General features: G+C 40.7%; 2 protein-coding genes across 3 annotated transcripts; one reads left to right on the forward strand and one right to left on the reverse strand.

Moving 5' to 3' along the window:
* Window positions 1–9: 9 nt before the first annotated feature.
* On the reverse strand, window positions 10–20,124 carry LOC121187105 (collagen alpha-1(XXVI) chain). Of its 2 annotated transcripts, none has more exons than XM_041046213.1 (14): window positions 19,621–20,124; window positions 19,320–19,442; window positions 18,719–18,822; window positions 7,797–7,858; window positions 7,538–7,664; window positions 7,025–7,123; window positions 6,759–6,887; window positions 3,857–3,940; window positions 3,339–3,391; window positions 3,181–3,243; window positions 2,706–2,741; window positions 2,583–2,627; window positions 2,422–2,506; window positions 10–1,767 (listed from the first exon to the last, which is right to left on the reverse strand). In XM_041046213.1, exons 1-14 carry the CDS (start codon window positions 19,809–19,811, stop codon window positions 1,628–1,630), a joined length of 1,341 nt encoding a protein of 446 aa, XP_040902147.1. In that variant the 5' UTR covers window positions 19,812–20,124; the 3' UTR covers window positions 10–1,627. The 2 variants fall into 2 exon arrangements, with proteins under 2 accessions (XP_040902147.1, XP_040902146.1); XM_041046212.1 differs by having other exon boundaries at window positions 7,025–7,129.
* Window positions 20,125–21,946: 1,822 nt separating this feature from the next.
* srprb (SRP receptor subunit beta) lies at window positions 21,947–25,376 on the forward strand. The gene is made up of 7 exons (XM_041046215.1): window positions 21,947–22,142; window positions 22,526–22,620; window positions 22,742–22,819; window positions 22,905–22,987; window positions 23,346–23,482; window positions 23,589–23,643; window positions 24,411–25,376. Exons 1-7 carry the CDS (start codon window positions 21,974–21,976, stop codon window positions 24,619–24,621), a joined length of 828 nt encoding a protein of 275 aa, XP_040902149.1. The 5' UTR covers window positions 21,947–21,973; the 3' UTR covers window positions 24,622–25,376.
* Window positions 25,377–25,451: the final 75 nt, after the last annotated feature.

Consider the following 25,451-nt stretch of genomic DNA (forward strand, 5'->3'; position numbering starts at 1 on the left):
TGACTTTAATCTTACTTCGACAAGCAACACAGATAAATATCTGCTGAGTACAATGTTTTGCAAATTAAACAACAAAGTACACCTGAACACTGTCAAGTATAAAAGATAATGAAACATGCACAAGACACAACAAAACAGTTATTTAAAAGTTAGGCCTACGGCAGTAGACTCAGACCTGTACAACAGAAGATATCCTATCAGAGACAGAATCAGAAATACACTTATTCACTTTCTTTCCAAGAGACAGACAGTATATGCCCTTGAAGCTATATCAAGCAATTTGTTAGCTTAGCTTAAAACTGGAAAGACTGGAAATGGGGGAAACAGCTAGCCTGGCACTGCTCACTAAATAACATGATATATGTTTTACAGGTGGCCAAGTGCCACACTATTTCTTGGCCGTGTACAGCAACATTGTGACGTCTGCATTCAAGCAATGTTGGCAGAACAAACGTCCTGTGTTATTCCAAGAGGGCAACACCACATAAATATCCTAAATTAGCTACGTTTGCTGTTATATTATATGTTGCGGTTCATTAACAGGTGAAACTATGCCAAAACAATGTATAGCGTGAATTAAGTGTGTTGAATTGGTTTTACTAGTGGTAATATTGGATTTTATTTAGATGTAACTGTAAGCGATGGTGGCTTTGCAGCAATTTTGGTATCAATCTTCCCATCTAACTCCTGACAGGAAAGTGAACAAGTGTATAATTGCTGAACAGTTCCTTTAACATATGAACCTTGTAATGGAGAAAACAAAGATTGTTCCTGCTGTAGCCAAAATTTTTATTCACAGACCAACAGGCTTGGTCTCTCAGAGACTTATTATACAATAATTGTATCAGTTTGGAAACAAATCTCAGAGGCAGTTTATGAAGAAGTCAGTGTAATCCTGTCAGGTTTAATGCTCTGTCAGCCAGTCGTGCAAAGGTGCACTGGAGCTGAGCTGCGTTTGCGGTTTCCAGGCCAAAACTCAATTGTTTCAGCATCTCTCCCTTTTGCTTTCCAGATGTTCGTTCTCCAGATGCGATTCATTTCACCTAACTTTATTTTAAGCAGATATTCTTGGCAGCTTGTCATGTCTTACCTCAGTTTTAACAAGGCAGAGCACAGAGAGAGAGAGCGAGCGAGAGAGACAGAAAGAGAGAGGAAGAAATATGTTTGACAGGCTAACACAAGATGAACCTCGAGGTTGTTCCAAGAATCTGTTTGACACTAAATAGTACGTTTTGGGTCCAGCTCTCAGGAAACTGATGTGTTTACTAGGCAGTCTTTTATCTGAGGAGAGAAAGATGCCAAAAACCCTCATAACACTTTATGAGATTATATTTCATTGTACAACACTGTGTAAGTACTGCTGTTAAGATTATGTAAACTACAATCATGCAGCAACAGGGTAAAAACGGATCCAAAAAAGCCTTTTATGTGGATGAAATGTTCAACATTTCATGTCTGCAAAGAGCTTAATTTTTACAACAGTACCCATCTGTGACAAAAAAGACAGACAAAAGTAAATTCAGAATATGAGAAAAAAATTATATGAACAAAAATCACAAGTCCAGTTAAGCAAAATTTGCAACATCCCTCACAATTATGAACACAAATACAAAATTAGACTGTATTTTTAAAGGGGAGCTTGTCTTTGTCTCTCCCCCAGTGCTGGAGTTTGAGGAAGGGTTTGAACAGGCTGAAGGCGTTTGGTCTTTATGGCAGAGAAAGACAGCGGGTCCAAAATGCTGCCAAAACCAGATCCTTCAGAGTTCTCTGTTTAAAGACAGGAAAGACAAAAAAGGAGTCAGTGGGAAAAGAACTCTTCCTTAAATACTGTTTTAAGGGACAAGTTTGACATTTTGGAAAATGAACATAATTGCTTTCAAGTTGACTGATACCACACTCATATCTGTGTATAAAGTATAAAGCCAGAGCCAGGAGGTGGTTAGCTTGGCATGAAGAATGCAAATGGGGGGAAACAGCTAGCATGGTTTTGTGTGAAGGAAACAAATTCTGCCTACTGGCACATCTAAAGTTCACAGATTAACACTGTATATAAATAATCTACCTATTTAACTATTTTCTCAGTTAATCAACTAATTGTTCAATCTAATGAACGTCAGTTTTACGATCATAGAAGAGCAAGCAAACAAGAAAATATTCAGATTTGTTAATAATCTGTTAGACTGATTAACTGATTATCAAAATAGTTGCTAATTAAATGACTAATCGTTCAGTTCCAAATTAGATATATTGTGTTAACTAGTGAGCTTTACAGGTGTTGGTAGGTGGATTTTGTTATTGTTGAACAGAGCCAGGCTAGCTGTTTCCCCCCTGTGTCCAGTCTTTACGCTAATATTAGATAAATCCTTTAACATAATCATTCTTAGGTCTGGAAAACATCTCAATTTTTGTTTCTCTCCTCACCATGAATGCCGATCATGTGCTCCAGGATCAGGACCCTCTCGGCCAAGATCTTCAGGGCCTCTCTGAGCTGCTGCACAGCTTCTCCCTGAACAGCGCCATCATGTTTATTTAGGACAATTTTTCAAATGAGCTCAGGAAGAAAAGCCACTAATGCCTCTTACCTCATTCAAGCCTTCTCCTGGCTCTCCTTTTAGCCCTGGTGCTCCCTGTGAAACAGTAAAATGATCTTGTCATCTCTGTATTGTCTGTGTGTGTTTTATGTAACACAATAACCTTATACTCACAGGTAGGCCCTGCTCGCCTGTTGCACCTGGAACTCCCTGGTAGAGGAATAACAAAAAAATAATTTAGTGCTCACACACAAACGCGCACACACATATTTCAGCTGCTTGCATTCTTTATCCCCCCCTGCTAATCTGCCTCTTCTCCAGATCTCCACTCTTAAATCATGCTAGTAGAAGAAAGAGATCAGGTTTAAAGACAGAGGCCCACTAGAGAGCTGACTACAGAGGGGACCCGACATGGCTTCCCTAATTAGTGAGGCCTGGCCTTGGACGAAAGAGAAAGAGGAGGATTAGTCATGGCTTGGAGTTAGTCTTTGAAGAAAAGCTTGTTCACCTTTAATGTGTTTAAGATTGCATGACAGCTAGGGCCATTCACAAAACGTAGAACAAAAAGCATTTGATAGTTCATCAGAATCAAATATGTTCAGCCTGCTGGCTAATCCAATAATGAAGATGGTTTTTAAAGCAGCCTCACCCTTTCCCCTGGATCTCCTTTAGGCCCAGGATCCCCAGGCTTGCCTTGGAGGCCCTCCTTGCCCTCATGTAAGATAAACAGAAGATTACATATTAATGACCAGTCATACATTCATATTTTTATTGTTCAATTATCAGCTCTCAGTGACAGATACTCACATCTTGTCCCGGCAGGCCTGGTATTCCTGCAGGTCCTCTCAGTCCTTCAGGGCCTGTAGTGTTGTCATGAAAACATCGCGCAGTGAGCAAGTGCTAAAATGTAGCTCTGATTATTTCAAAACATCAAAATTCAATTCAGTCAGTTTAAGACAGTTTAATTTCTTTCAGAAATTTCATTCAGAAATTAAACTGCCCTGAGAGAAATGGGTTTACAAACCCAACTCAATTCATGATTAACCACCATGTTCTCAATGTGTGTGTGTGTGTGTGTGTATAATGTATGTATGAATGTATATAGTATATAGATTGTGTTATGTGCCATGCGTATCTCCTTCTTCTTACACATTCTTTACAATTTAGTCAACAAACGTTTTGTGTATTTGAACCGATTTACAATGTACATTTGTAATGAAGGAAGTTGAAAAGGTAAAAACTCAGAGGTGAAAAGACTGAGGACATGGTGTGATTCTGAGGCATTCTCTTCTAACCTGGGGACTGGAAACATCTTACATTCATACCTGCGGGGCCAGAGGGACCGGTTGGACCAGGTGGCCCGACTATGATCTCAGGAGCAGGGAGAGTTGTATGGATGGGGTTCTCCTCTGGGAAAAGCAAAAGCAGCAAAAGTTTTAACAGAAAGTTAACTTTAATCTTTGCACACACACAAAAATGGAGATTGTAATGACAGATTAGAAATTAAAAAAAAAAAACACAAATATCTGAGTGAGAGTCACTGATAATCATGTTGCAACAAGAGGTGGATTTACAGCTTACTATTTAGATCATGTGTTAATGTCATAAATAGTCTGTTAATGTGCTGTCACCCAAAATGTTTTCACTGCCATGTCCGTAAAACTTTTTTTTCTGGAGCCAGCAAATGTCAAATTATACTCTACTTCCTGGTGTAAATGACTTAAAAATCAAACCAGATTTCCATGAATGCTTTCATTGATCAACACTATGCATAGTTACTGAAGTGGCTCACACGCTGCAACACAGCAACCAGCCAATCACTCGTTGAAACTGCCAAAATCTCCATGACTCCATCACTGCTGACTGCCAAAGCTCTAACACTAGGTTTTTGTACTCTAAAAAGAGAAATGTTGTTATGAAGGTTTCATTCAGTTCTACAAAATCTTTACAATTTATCCATCACTAAAGAAAAAAAATGGTTTCAATTTGATCCCAAATAAACATCAGTGTTTTGTACATTTTCCTTTTCTGCTGCTTTTTATTGAGTGGTGGGTGGTGATGGATGCATGTGGCCAAATACAGTAGGTGGTGTAGTATAACTGTGGTGTCAATGACAGTAGCAGAAGAAGTATTCAGATCTTTTAAAAAGAAAGACAGTGTAGAAATACACAAATTAAAGTCTTGCATTAAGAAGTAAGCGTCACTAATGCTTCCTTCTGGTAAAGGTGCAGCTAATTTTAACTACTTTATTTACTGCTGAGTAGTTTAATCTATTATAATCATTTATATTTTCTTAGATGATTTATATTTTGTACTGATTGAACTGAATAAGCAAAGTAACTAGTAACTAAAGCTGTCAAATAAATGTAGTTTTAAGCAAATTCTGATTACTAGTGGCAGCTCAAGTTGCATTTCAGATGCATGTTTTAAACACAATCAAGATAAATCCACAGACCCAAATTAAAACAGTATCAATGTTTAAACATTTATACATTGTGGGCATATCTATAAAATGTTGGTTTGGAATCTCCAGAGCACCTTTCAAATTGTTGTTTGGCGTATCCATATACCTACACTGTTTAACCTCAGGGGGTAAGATCTTTTTCTCAGCCAAGAAGAAGACTTAAGACATCAAGGGTCAGCAGGCAGGCTGCAGAGTTTCATCAACAGTCAACAGTTGGATTAAATCTGCTGTGACAGTGATCGACAGGAACAGCTGGTGGATCTAAAAGAGGCCCCATTTAATGGAGCAGTAAATGCTTGGACACGATATGTCTTTATAGAAAACATGCATGAGGTGGAAGTCATGCCTTGTTCTCAGCATGCAGGATATTTTAAAATATGCTTGTAAGTATAAATTTTGTTTGAAATCAAGCCACACTTCCACTTCCTCTCCACTTTACCATATGCTCAGGGTCAGTCTTCCCCTGTGTTGAGACAGCACTGTTACAGTATGGCTACAGTCCACAGAAAGAGTCTAGAAGGAGCACATTTCCCTCTGGAACTAATTTTCCAATGTTACAGTCTCCTCGAGCCTGGCTGCCTCCCCAAGAAACTCCACATGAGTGGCAGACTATCTCCTCCCTTGTTCATAGCCAGCCCAGCTTTTGGCTCCGGGCCGCGGCCTGTTCCCCAAAACGCAGACTGTTGTGCTGACAGCTAACAAATTAGGCCTGATTTACAGCCAGTTGGCCCCCCTCAGCTTACACGGTCCCACAGACCCAAATCTACATAGTTCCAGACCCGCAGACACAGTCCTGGGCTCAGAAAGGCAGCCAAAAGCCTAATCGGAGCCAGCAGTCTTGTTCCCGAGGTAATGATTACAGCATGGACTTCTACTGCCTCCCTGTGGTAAAATATTGGTATTAAATGTGAGAGAAGTAACTTTAGTACATGGGCTTGTTCTTCTATCACCTATATTTCAAAACATAGGATTTAAATGTTGCAAACACTGGAAAATCCATGATTTTCATGTTAACATTCGCAACATAAGTTTCATCCTTGTGTTTACCGATCTCCACAGGAAGTAGACAAAGAAGTGAGCTGTATTAAACTGGATAAGACTAATGAAAAATGCCTCAATATATTTTTCTAATTGATTCACCCCCAACGCTAATCTTTTGATTTATACGCCGGTATCTGGCTTCATTGTTGGTGGTGGTGTTAAATGAGGTTGCAGTAAACAGTGGCTCAGCAGCAGCAAAACACACGGAAACAATTTAACTAAATCTAAGCCAGCCTTCCTTGGGGAAAGAAACAATACTCTCTCCATTACGAATTAAAGTCAGTCGCTAAAAGTTAAAGACACATATTGCTCACTTAAATAATTGGTAATTGCTACAGTGTGCTTTAGTCTCTGTGCTTCCACCTGCGCCCCTTTTAAACAATTTTCCATACATAGAAAACAATTTGGCTGGTGTTCATGTTCTGCCTGACAAAATGTTTTCGAGAAATGAACAGGATGGACATATGCATGAGATATGTGAGTGTTTGAAACTGGTGAAACACATGACTCATTGTGGGATGAACCGTGAAAATGGACCTGTGGTTTTGGCATCAATTTAAACCATTCACAGACTGAATGCATGAATGGTTTTACAATTGTTTTTGGGCCAGAATTCAACCATGTGTATAAGATCTGTTTCTATTATGCTCACATGTAAGTTCATCTGGGACAATTTGGTCCTGATTTGAGAGATCAAATTTGTAGTGGAATGGTCAGCTCACCTTGGTTGTCCACTTGAAAGACATCACCCCGCACTCGGACTGGAAAGGAGCTGGGGCCTGGAAGACCCGGTGGACCAGGAGGCCCGGGCAGACCTAATTCTCCAGGCAAACCTCTGTCCCCCTTCAGTCCTGAGCACCAACAGAAAAGACAAAATATAATTAATCAGTTAATCATGTTAAATGAGCATTTTGTCAATGCATTTTTTTATAGTCACAAGTGTCCCCAGACAAAACAGATGAGACTTAAAATTCTGATGGTGTTTTACCAGTGGATCCAGGAGGGCCCGGTCTTCCGGGTGGACCTGGAGGTCCAGCTGAGCCAGGAAGCCCAGGAGGTCCAATGGGCCCTGGAGGCCCTATGCCTCCTGGTACTCCAAAAAAAAAAAAGAAGAAGAAACAGTCAGTGTTAAACATATAGATCAAGGAATCACTCTAAAGTAAGTAAGTATTGAAAAATAAAAAACAGACAGTATCATCAGGCATCTTGGCTTGGGCTTAAGATCTACACACTACTGAAATAAAAAAATTAAAGACACTACTGATTTGCAATAGATGGAAATGTAGGAGATGTGGAAATATATGAAATTTATGGAAATGTAGGTCTTTGTGGAGCTAAAATGAATGTCCTATAGTCCAAAACATAAATATTTATCTCATTATGTTGTTTGTGTACTCCTGTGCACAGGAAGCACGAGCAGAATATTAAAAATACAGCTCTTCAACTTCTACCTCAACCTCTACATATTTCAGAAAGCCCATTTTTCCTGACGCATTGGCACCTGGTGGCTGGTATGACGGCGGTCCAATGGGAGTGGGTTGAGGTGTGTCCACCTCGTTGTCCGTTGAGCCCTCTGGTAAACTGCTGACTGTCGGCAGTGAGGGACGTGCCTCTTCTAACAGCCTGATCTGGAACAGGAGCAGCAGATTTCAGACACATCTGCAGTCAGTTAAGTGTAAAGTAATCTGTGTACATACGCGTATAAACTCTTGTCTTTAAATTATTCACAGGACTAAGGCTTGTAGAGAGAGCTTCTTTACCTTTGATTCAATTGCATTTATTCTGGTGTTCATGTCAGTGAAGCTGGTACAGTTCATACACTCTGTGAGAAAGAAAGGAACAAGGATGAGTTTAGTCTCCACATTACAACAGCAGACATACATGCTGCTGCTTCCTCTCCATCTGTCTTTTCCTCTCCCTCTATCTCTCCCTTGTCTCTTTCATTCCTGTAACTGTTTTTTTTTCCTGGCACCATCAGTAATATCTCACTATCTCACACTGAGCAGGTCAAGCCAAGATACACAAGAACAATGCCCATCAAACCAGAACCAAGAATTTATTTGGAATTCCTCCTTAAATCATGTCACTCACTCACAGAATAAACATTACAAGACCTCTCATTAAAGTTTCTCTCTCTTGATGACACTCTCTCTCTCTCTCTCTCTCTCTCTCTCTCTCTCTCTCTCTCTCTCTCTCTCACACACACACACACACACACACACACACACACACACACACACACACACACACACAGACACACAATCCTGGTGCACACCTGCTCCTGACTCGGCATGTTTTCTTTCTGTCTCCCCACTTGCAGTGATGGCTTGTATGCTCACACTCACATCCTCCTCCAGATACCAAAACCAAAACCATTAACTGTGTGTAGCACATGGAAACGCAAACAAACACACATTTATACACACAGGCTAAAACACACACACACACACACACACACATTCTTGTCTTACTATAGTGTGACTCGTTAACTTAATGTTTTATGTTTTCCCTAGCCCCTTATCCCAACCTTAACCATCTAACCTAATTCTAACTGTAACCCTAACCCTAAAACCATGTCTTAACCCTCAAACAGCCATTTAAAGTTGTGAGGTCAAAATGTCCTCAAAATGCCCAAAATGTCTCTGGTTTTGAACCAAGCCTTGTCCACACAACCATAGAAAGACACGTACACACCCACCCTCATCCCATCCACATACTTTCACTAACATTTTCAAACATCAAATTTAATACATAAATTACAATTTATGTATTAAATTTAATCCCATGACAAATGACACACCTGGTTATTGTGGCATCAAAAAGTAATCTCTGGTGATTTTTATCCAATATTTTCTTATCCCATGAACATCAACCAAACAACCAAACCAAACCAAACCAAACCAAACCAAACCAAACCAAACCAAACCAAACCAAACCAAACCGCAACCAAGAGAAGTATTGTCTGTGACTCTGATTTTATTCCTCTCTGCCATAGACCTCAGTTGTTGCCCAAAACCTATTAAAAACACATCAATGAGCCACACTGTTGTGCTGCATAACATGTTCCTTCATTAAGATTTATGCTGCTGTGAATACTCACTTCTGCACCACATGTGTTACTGGAAAATTTCAGCTAAAAACTACAGTGCCAAGGAAGAAAATGACTTGGCCTTTCTTAAAAATCCAACTATGCAATGTTTGCGACACATTTCTAAACCTGTTACCACTGACGTTTGCTTATTTTTCACATTTTTCTGTTACAACCTGCAAAATATTCATGTGCTTTCATGAAATTCTTGTTTGCCATTAACTTTTTTATGTTCAGCCTGTTTTGTACACTTTGGTCATCTCTCTCGCAAATTATACCATTCTAGCTACCACTAAACCACAGATACCTATACATGCTGCGCTGTGCAGCAATTTTGGGTCCTTTTACATGAGCTGTAACCCAAACTCCAAAACACAGAACAGTACAGTTTCATAAAAAAAATAAAAACGTATTTGTTCTAAATCTGAGCCTTCCTCTGGTCTATGCTCATAAGAAGTGTGGAATGTCAGCTGTCCGTCCCACAGATGGGACCCACCCACATTGTGGTCATAGCGGGGATACCTAGAATGAGGAACAACTGTGCTCATAAATAACAAATGCAACAACAAAAATGACCCAAACAGCTCTGGTCTGCCTAAATCATCGTCTCAGACCGCAACACACGGGACACCAACCGCAGCCGCTGAGGTTTGTGCTTCACTGAAATAGGACGGGGTGAATGTCTGTACCATGTCTATGTGTCTATAATCATCAGCATCCAGTCCAGTGGTGTATCAGACTGTGTGGGTGTGGTTTCATGCCATGTTTCTTGAATCTCATCCTGGAGTGCAGCCATAAACGGAAACAACAATCAACAGCTCAACCCAAAACACATTCCACTGAATTCATCAGCCCAAATACCGAGAGCTGCTCAATCGCCGAGACCAAAATGACCCCACATGAGCTGCTTGTTGTGACTGACTGTACTGAGGTTTCTTCAGCGACTACACCAAGGACATCAAAGCCGCACACAGCACAACAGCCAGACTGAGGGCAATCATGGGCTCCGCAATGCGAGAGGACTGATGAGTTGATATGCCTTCATCTACTCCACAGTTATTCATCATAGGCCCAGAGGAAGTCTCCACCCTCTGACACGGTTACTCTGTTATATACAGCACATCAATCTGTGGTGCGTTCCAAGGGTTATTTTGCGATGATGTGTTTAGTTTTAGTTTAGTTTTTTTGCCAAATTAGTGGTGTGACTCAGTGGATGGCAATGTCAGTTTGTCTGTCGGTCCTTCGGTCCACCACTTTGGTCCAGACTGAAATGTCTCAACAACTAATGAAATCTGGTACAGACAGCCATGGTTCTGATGACATTGGTGATTCCTAGACATTTCTGGTTTTGAAAGAAATGTCTTGATAACTCCTGGATGGTTTGCCATGAAATTTGATACAGATATTCATGTTCCCCGCAAGATGAACTGTAACAACATTGGACTTTCCATCTATCACCAGTTACGCAAAATGAAACAAAACTTCCTCACAATGCAAAACTGTGCATTTTACAGGGACAAAAATTACTGTTGACTCTACAGCTGTCAGTGATGATGCAAATTGATGATGATTAGTAAGTGTCCAAAATCTCAATTTAGTGGTGACCAGAGAGTAAACTACTGAGTGTGTATTATATAAGGTGTAGTGAATGAATGAATGAGGGAGTGATTTCAGGCACAGCCAGGGTCTTTTTTTGGTTCATACAAGCCTCAGAGAACCGATTTTGTAATACGTTTATACAAAATGCCTTGTAACTGCTTGGATGTGAGGCTAGTTGACAGTGAAATAAGCATCTCTGCCTCGTCCTTGATGGATTTCTGCACCTCAGGCCTAAAAAGAAAAGGCTTCTTTAGCTCCATTCGTCACTGCTAACAAGCTAGCTTGTCCAACATTCATCTCTTGTCCAAATATAGCCAGAAATAAACCGGCAATGTCTTATTATGTCATAAACACACACCACAGGACAACACCAGAGCTAAGTCAATATACCATAAATGTGAACCAGAGCAAAACAACTGCATTTTTTTCCATAGGTGACGGGAGGGACTTCCGTTTCTGCAGTTGGAATTTAATTATGTTGGGTTAGAAAACCAAACTTCCGCTGTGCTCGAGCTGATGTTTAGAACGGGACCACAGTTATAGAGTCTGTTTGGATCCATAATTACACCATGGCAACATAAGCCAGTGTTATTTTTCTTGGATTTGACTCAGCTCAGGGGAAAGAATCAGAAACATGTTGTCTTTAGTGGGGAGCCAAACAAACAGAAAGAATAGCGGACTTTTTCTGCTCCAAAGAGAAAGATTTATATGTTTAAGCAGTTATTTCAAATATTACTACAAATATACTAAAAGTTCCCAGATCTGCATATAAAGTCACAAAAAATGATGCCAAGATTAATATGTCATCTGTTACAGTAGATTGTTTTTTCATGTACAGAAGAGACAAGTGAGAGAAAGTTTAGTTGATTAAAAATGATCACAGACACAGAATACTTTAATCACATAAAATGCACAAAAACAATATCAGATTGCTGGGTAATGCACCATGTAAATGGATTACATGTCCATAAATAACATGGTACGGAAGCAAAGCTGATGTTAGTCTTATGTGATAAGCTCAACTGTTAAGTCTGGAGATGAAACTGAGAGATGAGAGCAGACTTGGATTGGCTTGGGTCAAACTCCCTCCAGGCAAAGCACAGAGTGTAAATAAGATTAAAAACTCCTGGAACATGAATCTTCCTTTAAACATCAGAGGAACCTAAATAATGGGTATATCTCAGCAAACAATGAAAGCACCAACCTGTTTAATGAGTCATCCCTGCTATCATTGTGTGATCTACAGTACAAGACAGCACAGGATAGTTTGGCAAGAAAGTCAGACTGCGGGCACCGTCTGTTGAGACAGCTACATTTCCTACAATATACCTGGATATAGATCAAAGAAATCACTTAATTTCTTACTGTTTTTTTGCACACACACACACAGACACACAGACAACCTCAACCACAAAACAAACCATGACGCACACAGCTGGGGACAGTAATTTTCAGTGCCACTAAATACTTGCTCTGTCTGTATATGTGAGGAGGATGGAAGTTAGATGTACTGAAACATCTTCTTGGACCTTCTTAAGAGTCGCTGTCACGTCGCCAAGATACACAGACAAGTGTGTGCCTAGTCTCTCTGTGTGTCTGTGTGTGTGTAATATGTGTGTGTACACAGACCACAGTCAGCCTCTGAAAGCTGGCTGCTTCCCAGGAGCCTGTTGTGTGTCAGCCCCAGCCAGCAAGTGGTCAGCTATTGCTGGCATGAAGAACAGCTGGCACAGAACTTATGCCCACACACACACACACACACACACACACACACACACACACACACACACACACACACACACACACACACACACACACAAACACTTATACTGTCGCAAAGTCTCTCACTCACTAAATCACACACCCACTTCGACAGCGGTGGCTGGTGGAGGACAGTGAACATTTTTTTTTTTTTTTGGAGAACCAAGATGTCTTGTATTCCACAGTGGGACCATTGAACATTTTTTTTTACCATGATGCCAGCTGACAGGCCACACACCATTTCTATAAACTGAACACTCTGCAAATAACAAATATTTCGCAATTAACAAAGTTTGCCATTACATTTGATACATGATGCCATTATTTCATGCAATATTAGATATGGTCAGGGACTTAATAATCAAAACCACAATGAGGCGTGGTTATTAATCTGACATTCCTCCTCACAAAATGCTGCTACTCGACATTCGTAGTCATGAAACAATGACAAACTGAATCTCTTCCAATCTGAGAATGCACCTAATTTCTCCATCGTTCCCTCATTCTGCCAGAATGCATCCACTCCTGTCAACGCGCTGCACCGTCCAGCCTTTCAGCCAAAGACAGCGCACTACTGCTCTGGTGCTGAAATGTTAGCAATACATCAGTCACAGTGAGAGATGGATGGCCCTGCTGGTGCACAGACATACAGTCATCGTCATGCTATGAGATGATGCTGTGTGAATCTGGTGAGGAGACACGATCACACGGTGATCGGCTGAAATAAGGGCGACATTTTTGAGGTCCACATGGTTTTGCAGTGGTGTCTGATGAAATGGAGAGAAGGTTGGAGGCACAGAGGGAGAAGAAAAAGCGAGCGAGATCATCCCTGCATACAAGTCATATCAGAAATATTCTCATTATTAGATGAGAACACATAAATGCCACAACAAAACTGGAAATACCAGAAATGTAGAGGTCTCCCTGAGCCCTAATTTTCAAAGTTTGGAGTGTGTGACAAAAACAGACATCAGCGAGATTTATGTATTCATATATCACTACATCTTCCTGTGTGGCCGCTGGGAACAAACAAAAACACTTTTGATTTTCAATGTAGTCTAACAACAGACTTACTATGTGTTTTGTACACAATTCAGGACCTGTGTGAAGCCACAAATGCAAAGAATAGCTGTCTGTTTCAAACAAAAACAACCACAAAACTCATAAGAAAGAGTTTCCCAGCAGCATGCAGAGTACAAACAACACAAACCTGCAGATTACACCAACCATTATGGAAACATCTAGGAACCTTTTTAGGAACCTGCTTAACTCTGAATAAACAGATGTGTGGAGCCGAAGACAGAAAGATGGAGGGACAAATGGAAAGATGTCATTGTCGAGGCAGGAAGACCCAATGATAAGGTGGTGAAAGAAATGAAAAACCAAAAGAAAGAGCATGAACAGAGCATCATCCATCAGCCAGCTCAGACCAGGACCAGGAACAGCTGAGCTATCCCATAGCTTCCAGCAGGTCAAAGGGTACTGTGCGACCTATATTTGAGCACAACCAGGCGTGTAACAGAGACATCAGTCATATCCTCATGATGTAAAGGTTGTGGTCTAGAGAAGCACATGTGGGATATGGTTCTGTTTTATCACTTTACTCCAAGGAGAAGCGAGCGGGAGATCTAAAGGACATAGGAAGTAAGATAAGTAGAAAGCAGCAAGGAATATAGAAGATAAAGAGGCCAGCGGTTGGCAAGAGAAACCAAGGGCAAAAGAGCAAAGGCCTGTGTGGGGATGAGAGCGGGGATGATAAGATGGAAAAATGCAAGAATTCAAAGGTATTTCTGAATGATATATGATATAACTGGTGTTCAAGATAATCCCTCCAGCAATGAGGTTTTAGCACCCTTCCCTCACTTCTTTCTCATCCAGCTGCACAGGGGAAACAGTGACTTTAGCAGCCTCATAGCTGCAGCATTAACAAATTAACACGTTTGACACCCTAAGCTTTCAGCCACCTTTTCACTTCTTTAATGAAATACACCGTTAACTCCATCTAAAAAAACATCCTGTGCTGGCACACCCAGCATTAAACTTTAGTAAACTTCTGTTCCTGAGCTTTTGCATGACATCAAAGGTTACAGCTCTCATCAGGGGAGGTCCTGGCACTAATTCTTTTAAGATTATGCTCCCCCATACAAAGACATTACCCACAATGCCTACTGTTAATGTGATCATGAGTGCAGATAGATGCTGGGGTGCTGCTGTGATGGAGCGGGGAGGAGGGGCAGGGGCCAACAGCAGGGAAATTACGAACACATTTCTCCCAAATGTGTTCCATGCCGTCATGTGTTAGCACAAATTTGCTGAAAGCAAAATGTAAATCTTGAGATGCACAGTACACAGCCAGCACAACCCAGACTGTCAAAAATATTGAGGGGTCAGGGTGTCAACGAAATGTATTCAAGAAAACACCCACTTTCCATTAGCAAACACAGAAGAATTCAGACTTTGTGACCAGCTTGGCCTTGGAGATTGGCCACAAGTCTGAGAGAATGTCATAAGGTCATAAAGGACAAAATAAAAAGAAAAAGTGTGTCAAGAGAGTTACATGCAAACATAGGGAACTCACTAGAGGACTTGTAAAAGCCAAAAGCAAATGCGAAAATACTTGCAATTGTATATTTCCCTAGTGATTCATTAACTTCTTCAGATTTCTGCAGATCCATGTGCTCAGTGTAAAACAACTTTAAGGCCACAACTAATGAATATTTTCATCATTGCAGATTATTTTCTCAATGAATCATTTAGTGTGTAAAACGTCAAAAAAAAAGTGATGGATGTCCATTGCAATTTCATAAAGGCTAAGGTGATATATTCAAATTTCTTTTTTTGTATGACCAGCAGTCCAAAATGCAAAGATATTCAGCTTAATATCTCAAAAGAGAAAAAAAGCAGCGAATCCTCACAAGTCAGAGGCTAGAAGGATGCAGTGTTTAGCATTTTGTACTTGTAAAAAAACTTGAACGATTAATCCAAATATTAGGCTGAATATTTTTCTGTTGATCAAGTAACTGACTAAATGTTTCAGCTATAGGCATTTTGATAAAGCTGTGAAGCATCCGCCTGGTCTGATTTTCAGGAAAGAGGCAAGAAACTCAAATCCTAAACGCCACAGACCTCATGATAACCCTACATTGATTCCAGAGAATATTTGTCTTCTATGCTGTTTTAGTGCATTTGATTTATAAGCCAAAACAAAGAAAACACTATTCAGATCTTGGAAGACTATAACAGGGAATTTTATGCTCCAACTCACCTTAAATGGATATTTTAAGTATTTATTTGAGAAGAAATAATAGTAACAAACGAACAAGACATTAGTGTCATCCAGAAAATGATTCAGAGTTTAGAAGAAGAAAACAACAGGAGCATGTGCAGAGGTGGGAGAAACTGCACGGCTTACACAGACTCCAACTATAGCTTTCTTTATGTGCCCTGTCTCTACATCTCTGAGGGCCTCAGGGGCCTCTGAAGTGGAGCCAGAACCCCATCAAACCAAAACCAGAAGTGATGTCATCTTCATTGGTTAAGGCTGTCCTTGCTCGCTCTGATAAAAACAGCTGGCCCAGAGCCCCATTGCAGCAGTTTTCTGCTACACAGAGCGGCATGTACAGTGTTTGGCTGGATGACAGAATTCTGTTACTAACTAAAATCATCCACACTTAAAGGAAAAGTTTGACACTTTGGGAAACACACTTATTTGCTTTCATGCTGTGAGTTAGATGAGAAGATTGATACCATTCTCATGTCTGATTGTTATACTGGATATGAAGCTAGAGCCAGAAGGTGGTTAGCTTAGCTTTGCATAAAGACTGGAGGGCAACAGCGGGCCAGGTTCTATCAAAAAGTACAAATAAATAAATCTCTACACCATATTTGTTTGGTCCCCAAGCAAAAACCAAAGAGGAAAACTGCCACGTTTTGGTTTTATGGAGCTTCGTATTTAAGTATTATTGTGGTAGTTAAATTTCCCAAAAGGCGATAGAAACACAAGTGCTACAAGGGAAATATTTGTTAGTCCCATAAGAAATCTTTTACTTACTGATCCTTTCTTATTGTGTTTAAAAGAACCTTAGAAGTTCTTAAATGTGAGGCCTTTAAAACACAAAGAAAACATTTGTGATATAACTTTAAAATGTTATCTTGTATTATTATCATTATTATTATTATTATTATTATGAAGATCAACTATTATTTTGAAGAGATTCCTGACATACATATGATGCTATATGTGACTTCTTTTTGATGTAGAGAGGTTAATTTACATGAGGAGAACCAGTCTTTGTCTCAGAGCTGTAGTCTGATGTTAGCACGGTCACGTATGTTACAAAGACCTGGTGGAGGAGTGTCATGCTCATTAATCTCAGTGGGGCCACTTTCCCACAGAACCGGCTCTCTGCTCTGCTGCTGTCTGGGCAGCTTGTAGCAGCTGGAGTCCTGTGGGACAGAAACACTCCTCGTTACACTTCACTTTTCTCTTTTCTCTTCTCCTCCTTCAATATTGCTACACAGCTGTCTCTATCCTGCCAATTCTAACACCTTGTTGTTTTATGTGCTCTAGTCCTAACTTTCTCTCCTCAGTGTCCTCTCTCTTTCTCTGTAACTCTGACAGAGTGACCCCTGCCAGCTCTCCCTCTCTTCCTCAGTGTGAAGCAGGCTGTCTCTGACATCAGCCTCTGTCTTTAAGGTCTCCTCACTGAGCTGAACCTGGCTCTCTGTCTCTCCATATGGAGGCGATTTCCCCCCTGCTCTATAGCTATTAGAACGTGCAAATACATTTCAGCAAATGTTAAATAAACAGCCAGATTACTTCTTCACACTCCTGCAACCACTTTGGTCTCAAGTGAACCATAATCTCTGGCATTACAGACTCAGTGGATATAGCTATGTGTTAATCTTTGTGAGGAATAATATCCACCACCAGGCAAATAATGGCTTCCAAAGGCTTTATAATAACGTCTGTGTTTATTCCGTTAGTAGTAATGCATGTTTTCTGAACTCAGCGTAAATCTTGCGCATCCAAGTGAAACAATGAATAATTCTGCAAAATGGAACAAGGTGTGGTAAATATTAGCAACAGGCAAAACTTGCTCATTGAGGTAACTGTTAATCTTGGACAAATGTGGACAGGTCATGCCAGTGTTTTTCAATGACATACCAACTGCTGCACTGCACAACCCCCCCAAAAAATCTACAAAGTTGGTGGGTTTACTAAATAATTAAAACTAAATAATAAAACGGTGCATTTTAAATAACTTTATGTCAGCCAGAGCAGCCTCAATCTTCCACACACACACACACACACACACACACACACACACACACACACACACACACACACACACATATATATATATAAGAGAGTTAAGTAAGGCCTACATTAGACCTCCATCCACCCTCCTGCTCTGTGGCCTCATACTGACTGTGGTGGCTCACCCCTGCCTGAAAATTTTGGTCTTTACTGGGCTCAGAGTCTGCGGTCTGTGGTGTCCAGGAGCAGTGCTGCCCACCACTGAAACCCAGACTACCTCCCACTTTACAAACCCCTCTGCTGGACGTTCCTCTGAGCTTTTTTCATTGATTCTATTGACTGTAATAGCCATGATGATATTTGGGTAGACAGGCATAACCGCCTCTGTGCTGTCTACAGTTGAAAGACTAATATGTGTGTGTGTGTGTGTGTGTGTGTGTGTGTGTGTGTGTGTGTGTGTGTGTGTGTGTGTGTGTGTGTGTGTGTGTGAGTGTGCACATACACACATTTACAAAGAGAGAAAAAGATACAGAATAAGAGAGATTGTGACTTTGATCCTCCTCCTTTTAAGCACAGAAGTGTCTGCTATAAAAGAAAAAGAAAAAGGTACACAGGATCCCTTTCAACGGTTGTTTTACTGCAGTCCGTGTTCCCAAAAGTAATCTAAAACAGGCTTTCAGTCTTAATTCAAAACAACCTCACAATCATATCAAGAGCCCGACTGCTGCACAGTAGCACGATTAGCAAGCTACCCGACTACATACCACCAAACATAAAACAGGCACTGATGTGGGTAAAACTGCCTGGTGCTACTAAAAAGACATAGATGGGTCCAGGCAAAACACATGGCCTTTATTTCAGTCCTAGAGAGAATTAGACTCACAGACCACACTCTCCGCTTTTCGTCTAGTCCAGGTTTTGAGAAAGTTGCATCATGTGAAAAAAGAAAAAAAAAGCAGTGATTAGGAACTCACCTTCACGACACTCTTCTCCCACAAACCCCGGGCAGCATCTCCACTCCAGTGCAGTGACTTGCTTGTAGGCAACCTTGAAGGAAGGCCTGATGATGGTCCTGTAGCTGTAAATCAACACGTGGTAACTGACTACAGGGACACATAAGTGCAGAAACACAAATGCATGGACACATTCAACTACCTAATTATTCAAGCCTAATCTTTTTTCGTATTTTTTTGGGGGGGGGTTCTGTCTTTATTCAGTGGACAGTAGAATGGGAGCAGGGAATAAGGGCAGAGAGATGATAAGAATCAAAAGTCCCTGGCTGGATCTGAAGTGTTGGAGTTTATATTAAATTATAGGAGGGATTCTGTCTGAAGTATTTTCATTGTTTTGTAAAATATCTTCTTCTACTGCTGATAATACAAATATTTTCAATTAGAGAAATTGTGTAAATGTAGCATGACAGAGGCCCTATGTCTGAGACTGGCAAAGTCTGCCCATTACCATGAAGGATGCAGCATATTCATGATGGAACAACAACAGTATAATGATCACAGGTGGCAGGAGAGGACGATCTGGCTGAAGGGGGTAGCAGCAAGGACTGTGAAGGTATAGTACCTGATGACTTTGGAACATGGTCCGGGCCATCGGCAGCCCTGAATCACTCTCTGCACTGTGGTCTCTGTCCCATTGTGCACCTGACAGGTCACTGTTTTGGAAACAGTGTACTGACACCAGTTCCTAAAACATACATGGAATAGATTTCACTCTTATTATTAATACTATATGAAAGAAATCATACATTATTAGAAATGGTATTGAAGAGGTCATTTTTTTTTGTTCCTGCCCAAGACACAGAATCCGGATTTCACTTTCACAACATCTGCAATGAAAAGGCGTCATGTCCAGTGGTGCTCACCTGAGCTGGGTATGGGACCCGGTACCTGGTGGTCCAGCGCTGCCGCTCTGCTCCGATTTGATGCGCTGCCGCTGCACAGTGATGCCTGGAAATCGATAAACAAACCCTGTTCCCACCGAAGGACAGACTAAAGTTATCCATATGCTCAGCGCGTAGACGAGCGACAAAGCCAATCTCTCCTTTTGATTCATCCCTGATAGAGTTATCCGCAGATACCGACGGTTTTCAAGTAAATTCCGAAGTTATAAATCGCTCTTTGACAGATCTACAGTATCTGGAATGATAAGTGTACAGCGAGTCTAAGCAAACCTCACTGTAACCGCTAACAACTTGGTCATTTCGTCTGTCTTCTCGACGAGAAACAGACTGGGTCCTCTTAAGAGCTCGAAATGAATGACACACAGCTTCTTCCTATAGAATAATGTGGGTTTCTGACGTTTGACATCGTGCCGAGGACCGAGGAGTCAAATATCCAGTGTGCGTAAAAAGCGCGCAGACTGTGAGGGCTGGAGACTGAGTGCGTAAAAGCGCATCTGGTCCACGAACATTTAGTCTTCACATAGGAGCTATAATGTGAACGAGATAGCCAATAGTGAATTCACACTTACTGAGCTCTAACACTCTTATGTAATGTCTTTTGTCTTTATTACCCAGACTGATGCTTCAGTGGAGCGTAGGGACTTAATTTAAGCATATAGTTTCAGCCCACACAAGCCAGGGTTAAAATGGTCTCTGTTCATTTTCTGTAAAACAGGTTACTTTTACTTTTGGAGACTAAACTAACCTCTGGGCCTGGATTGGCAAAAACCTGCAGACACAGTAAATGATTATACAGTGGTTATATAATGGCAGCATATTTAGTTGATATGCTGATCACCAAAAACTGAAGCCAAGTGTTCTTTACTCTAAATGCATATAGTGTGGAAATCTTTATCTTTAGAAGTCTTTTTCCCCGCATAGTTTTGATTTCGTAACCCAGATTTTTTTTTAACATACATTTGACTTAGCAAGTGATGCCATTGGCCAGTTTGTAAATTTCACTTAGAAAGTGAAAACGCTGACTTCAAGACTTAGTAACCCCCATTTGTAGTTCATTATCTCATCATTTTTGATTTACGAAGTTGTGCTTTTAACCATCTCATTTGACGTATTATCTTATTGTTTTCATCTACCACTTGTATTTTATCCTTGCCATCCATTACATTTTTTTTCCTAGCAAAAAGCGATTTCCATATACATATGACTGAAGACCAAAGGAGGGAATTAAAACTAACATCAAGCCATTATTTTCATCAGCTTAGAAACCACAGTGGGATCAAACTGGACATGTCCTAGTCGGCACCGCCCCCTGCTGACACTCTACTCTCTGTACAGAGTTTAGAAAGAGGAAGACGTGTCCCAGTCAGTGTTGCCAGATTGGGAGATTTTCCGTCAAATTGGCCCACTCCTTCTTATTTGGGTGGGTAAAAACTTAACTGGTCGAGTTTTCAATAAATGGGGCTACGTTTTGTACCATTAGGGCGGTTTCCGCCAACGAAAAGTTAGATTATATTCCAGAGGATTTTAAACTGTTTGGGAGGTGCAGAGAAAGATAGGTGAGGTGAGGTGAGGTGAGGTGAATATACTGTGTTGGGGTGAAGGGGACAGGGGCATGCAGGCGATATAAAAACAACAGGAAGTTAGTGATTGCAGTTTGGCTGATTATCAGCAACATCAACAGCTGCAGCAGCTGCAAGTGGTGATTATGCACAGCTCATGGAAGCAATTAAGGCAGGCTACTTTAAAACACTTAGAGCCAGATTGCAGCATTTTTTGTCAAAAATCAGAATCATAACTTAGACACGGTGCACATATTTTTGGATTCCCTGTGATTTACACTTTCCAAGGATATCATTATCAGTGATGTCCATCGCAGATAAACGTCTATGAGTTCACTTAGAAGTGCCAGAAAAAGACATTTTGGCTAAAGTTTTTAAGTTGTTTCGGTATCAGAGTATTCCAGTGATAGTTGTCAGTTGTACATATTAAAAGGGAACTGCTGAAAGGGAATTCTTTGTGCTAAAATTTCCAAAATGTAAAAAAATAAAGGCTAAAAACAGGTCAAGTTGTAGCCCACAGTGCAACTAACTGGAACGGTGGTAACATTATACGCTCTGTTTCTTGTAACAGTAAAAGTCAAGACTTTTAACGTGTAATGGAACATTTTCCAAAAACTTTGTGAAAAAAAAAACCACTGAATGATACTGGTATAGAAAATTAAAAATTGGGCTACTTGTGCGAGGGGTTGGGCTTCTTTTTGTCCGTCAAATCTGGCAACACTGCTCCGCACTCTCAGGTTCCCTTTCACAGGCAGATGGAGGCGGACAGCACCGGGGGCAACATGGGAGAAAAAGCAGACGTGGAAATGGCAGAAAACCCGTTTGAGCCTTACATTGAATCCCTTCGTCAGCAACTGGAGGACCAAGACCCAGCCTTTCTGATCGGAGCTGTCGTCGCTTTGGCGGTTGTTATCATCACCTGTGGTAAGAAGTGCCCGTTAGTGCTCAAGTTAGCATGCTAACATTAGCTTAGCAGGCTAGGCCTAATGCGCTTAGCTTAGTAGAGTTAGCTCTGAAGTAACTGCTTGTTGGATACCGGGTTTGAGATGTTACGCAGGGAATTAAGCGCTGACATTTAAACTCTACGGTTTGTATTATAAATGAATGAGTGCTTCAAAGCCAGTAGCTGAATTAGGAAGCTAACTGCTAAGCTAAACCAAACAGCTGTCAGTTGCAGTTTTTTTTTTTTTTTTTTAATCACGGAAGTCATTCAAACTCAAAACATATGTTTCATATATCGACAATAATTAGTTCTTGATAAGTCGAGGGACAAGCCAGCGACTAACCTCCCTGCTTTCTCTTTTCAGTCTTTCTGAAGTACTTTCTCAGCAGTAAAACTGTCCGGAGCGCTGTGCTGCTGGTGGGACTGTGTGACTCCGGGAAAACGCTTCTCTTCAGCCGGGTGAGTGGATGCAAACCAAAGCTAAATCGCCACGTTGCCTGTCACAGGACGCTCAGCCGGTGTGAGCCCCACGCGTGGTTAACGTGCTTTGAAGATGACTGTGCATTTCATGTTTCGTCAGCTGCTGTCAGGAAAGTTCAAGCGGACGCAGACCTCCATCACTGACAGCAGTGCTCCGTACAAAGCCAGAAATGACAGGGTGAGTCTGCGTTTGTTAACGATTGTTTATTATCTTTCCATGATGAGCGTGGTTTGCAGTTGTCATCTCTCCTTTTTGTACTCAGGGCACAACCTGGACTCTGATAGACCTGCCAGGACATGACAGTCTTCGTGCTCAGTATCTGGAGAAATTCAAGTCTGCAGCCAGGTGAGATCAGGAGAACCTGACTGAATGAACAGATGTACAATACTGTCTACTACTACTGATGAAGTTAAGTGACAGATATGTATATATTGGGAATGAAACATGATTTTCATCATCAATTGATCTGCTGATTGTTTATAATTGTGTGGTCTATGAAACTTCAGAAAACAGTGAAAAATATTTGTCACAGTTTCCTGGAGCCCATGGTGTAGTCCAAAATTTGATAATACTTAATGTAAGACATGGAAATGCATCATAGTCTTATATTTGAGAACTAGCTGCTGATTAGTTTTCTGTCTCTGTTGATTAACTGCTGCAGCTCTAACATATACATATTTTTTATTGTCGCCCATATCTTCAGAGCAATCGTGTTTGTCGTGGACAGCGCTATCTTCCAGAAGGAAGTGAGAGATGTGGCAGAGTTCCTGTACATCTTACTGACAGATACTGTGATCTGCAGAAATGCTCCAGCTCTCCTGGTGGCATGCAACAAACAAGGTGAAAAGGCTCTTCTATCGTCAAAGTAACTTTCATTTCAGTCACCTCAGCCTTCACCTAAAACTGCTCATTTACTTATTTATGTGCTGATGTCTTCGTTTTATAGATATCGCCATGGCAAAATCAGCTAAACTGATTCAACAGCAGCTGGAAAAGGAACTGTAAGTGAAAATCATTGTTACTTGTCTGTTTTATAGGAAATAGTAAATTAAATGTACTTTTGAATCAGCACAGTTCAGGTATAATTTACATTCGTTTTTGCCACGCTCTAAATTCATTACATTTTTATTTTAGATAACTTTAAGTGTGATTTACAACTGCCCCACATTGTATTGTTGTAATTTAGTCTTGTTAAATTGTTAATATTTGAGCTGTTATAACTGTGATTATTCTGTATGTGTTATCAGTGTGTTGATAGGTCAGAGTTATTACTTTAGGACTTTGTCCATAAGTGTCACATAAATACAGATTATGCTTTATTCAGGAGAGCTGTTCTGCTCCCTTTATTCTTCATGCTATGCAACTGTCATAAATGGGAGTTCTTAAGTATTGGTTGTTATTTTTAGTTTTAAGAAGTATTCCAGTGATTTTAGTATTGTTTTTTTCCCCCATGAAGCAGAGGCCTGTATATCATTAAAATGGGTCCAGCTATAAACACCTGATCCTTCACTTCCCATGATGCAACTCAGTAGTGTCATTTCATGAGACCCTTCCTCCCTGGTTAAATACCAATGTCTTCTGAAGACCACGCCTTCAGTTTGTAACAGGCTACTGATGAAATCATTAATGTTTGTTTCTAAGACTTGACAAAGCTCTGCAGGACTGTTTGCACAGACTGAGTAGTTAACTGAGAGTTTACACTAACCTTGTAGATTTATTGGATATTAAGCAAATAAACATGCCTCCACGCTGTCTCGCCTTCTCACAGGAACACCTTGCGAGTGACTCGCTCAGCGGCCCTCAGCTCTCAGGATGGCTCTGTGGGCGGCAGTCTGTATCTGGGGAAGAAAGGCAAGGACTTTGAGTTCAGCCAGCTGCCTGTGAAGGTGGAGTTCCTGGAGTGCAGCGCCCGCGGTAGCAAGGGTGAAGAGGGGAGCGCAGACATCGAGAGCCTGGAGAAGAGCCTGGCTAAACTGTAAAATGAGCGATCAACATCATCAAACGACCTTGGATCAGATCAGCTCAACGTCCACTGTCACCTCAGTAATCAATGGAGGGTTGGCAAATGCATTTCAGTGGAGGATCTGTTTGACAGGAGTATCTGTTCTGACTGTCAGTGTAAAACATAAAATGACATTAAAAGTTGGAGAATGTTTGAGACATATTCAGTGAGGAAAAACACCAGAGACTGTGAAAGCTCTTAGCTGTTTGTCAGGTTGCTCTGCAGTGCTGAGAAATGATCACGTGCTTCTTCAGTGGGATTCTGACTGTGAACATCCTCTTTGAAGTGCTTCATTTGGATAAGAAAATATGTTGCTTAAAATTTGGGAAACTTTTGTTGTTTATAATTGCAATTTAAAGAAAAAGTATCATAGGTTATTTCACTGTGTTCATTTTAAATGTGTCTCAGCTACTCTGACCTGCAGGCTGTCCTATGAACAGATAAGCATGAATTGCATTTATTCGTTAACTTGGGCAGTCAGCGTTGTGCCTTTTGTTTTTCTGGTATTCTTATAGAAAAGTGTTTTGCTTGTTTGCAGAAAAATGACTTGTGTGGAAGTATTGTGTGAATACAGTGCATTTGCATTGAATGTATGAATTTATTGTAGTCATATGAGAATGACATGTTTTGTTTGTAGTTGTCTGGCTTGTTTGAAAAAAAAAAAAAAAAAAAAAACTTGCAATGTTAAGTTTTGGATGCCTGACGAGGATGCAACAGGAGATTTTGTTTTCAGCAGAAATACAGTCGCAGACCAAACTTAGGGAACTTAAAGCGGTTAAACATGTATAACACATTCAGTCTGTAGTG

Source organism: Toxotes jaculatrix, chromosome 9 (assembly GCF_017976425.1).
Source record: "Toxotes jaculatrix isolate fToxJac2 chromosome 9, fToxJac2.pri, whole genome shotgun sequence".
Taxonomy (NCBI): Eukaryota; Metazoa; Chordata; class Actinopteri; family Toxotidae; genus Toxotes; species Toxotes jaculatrix.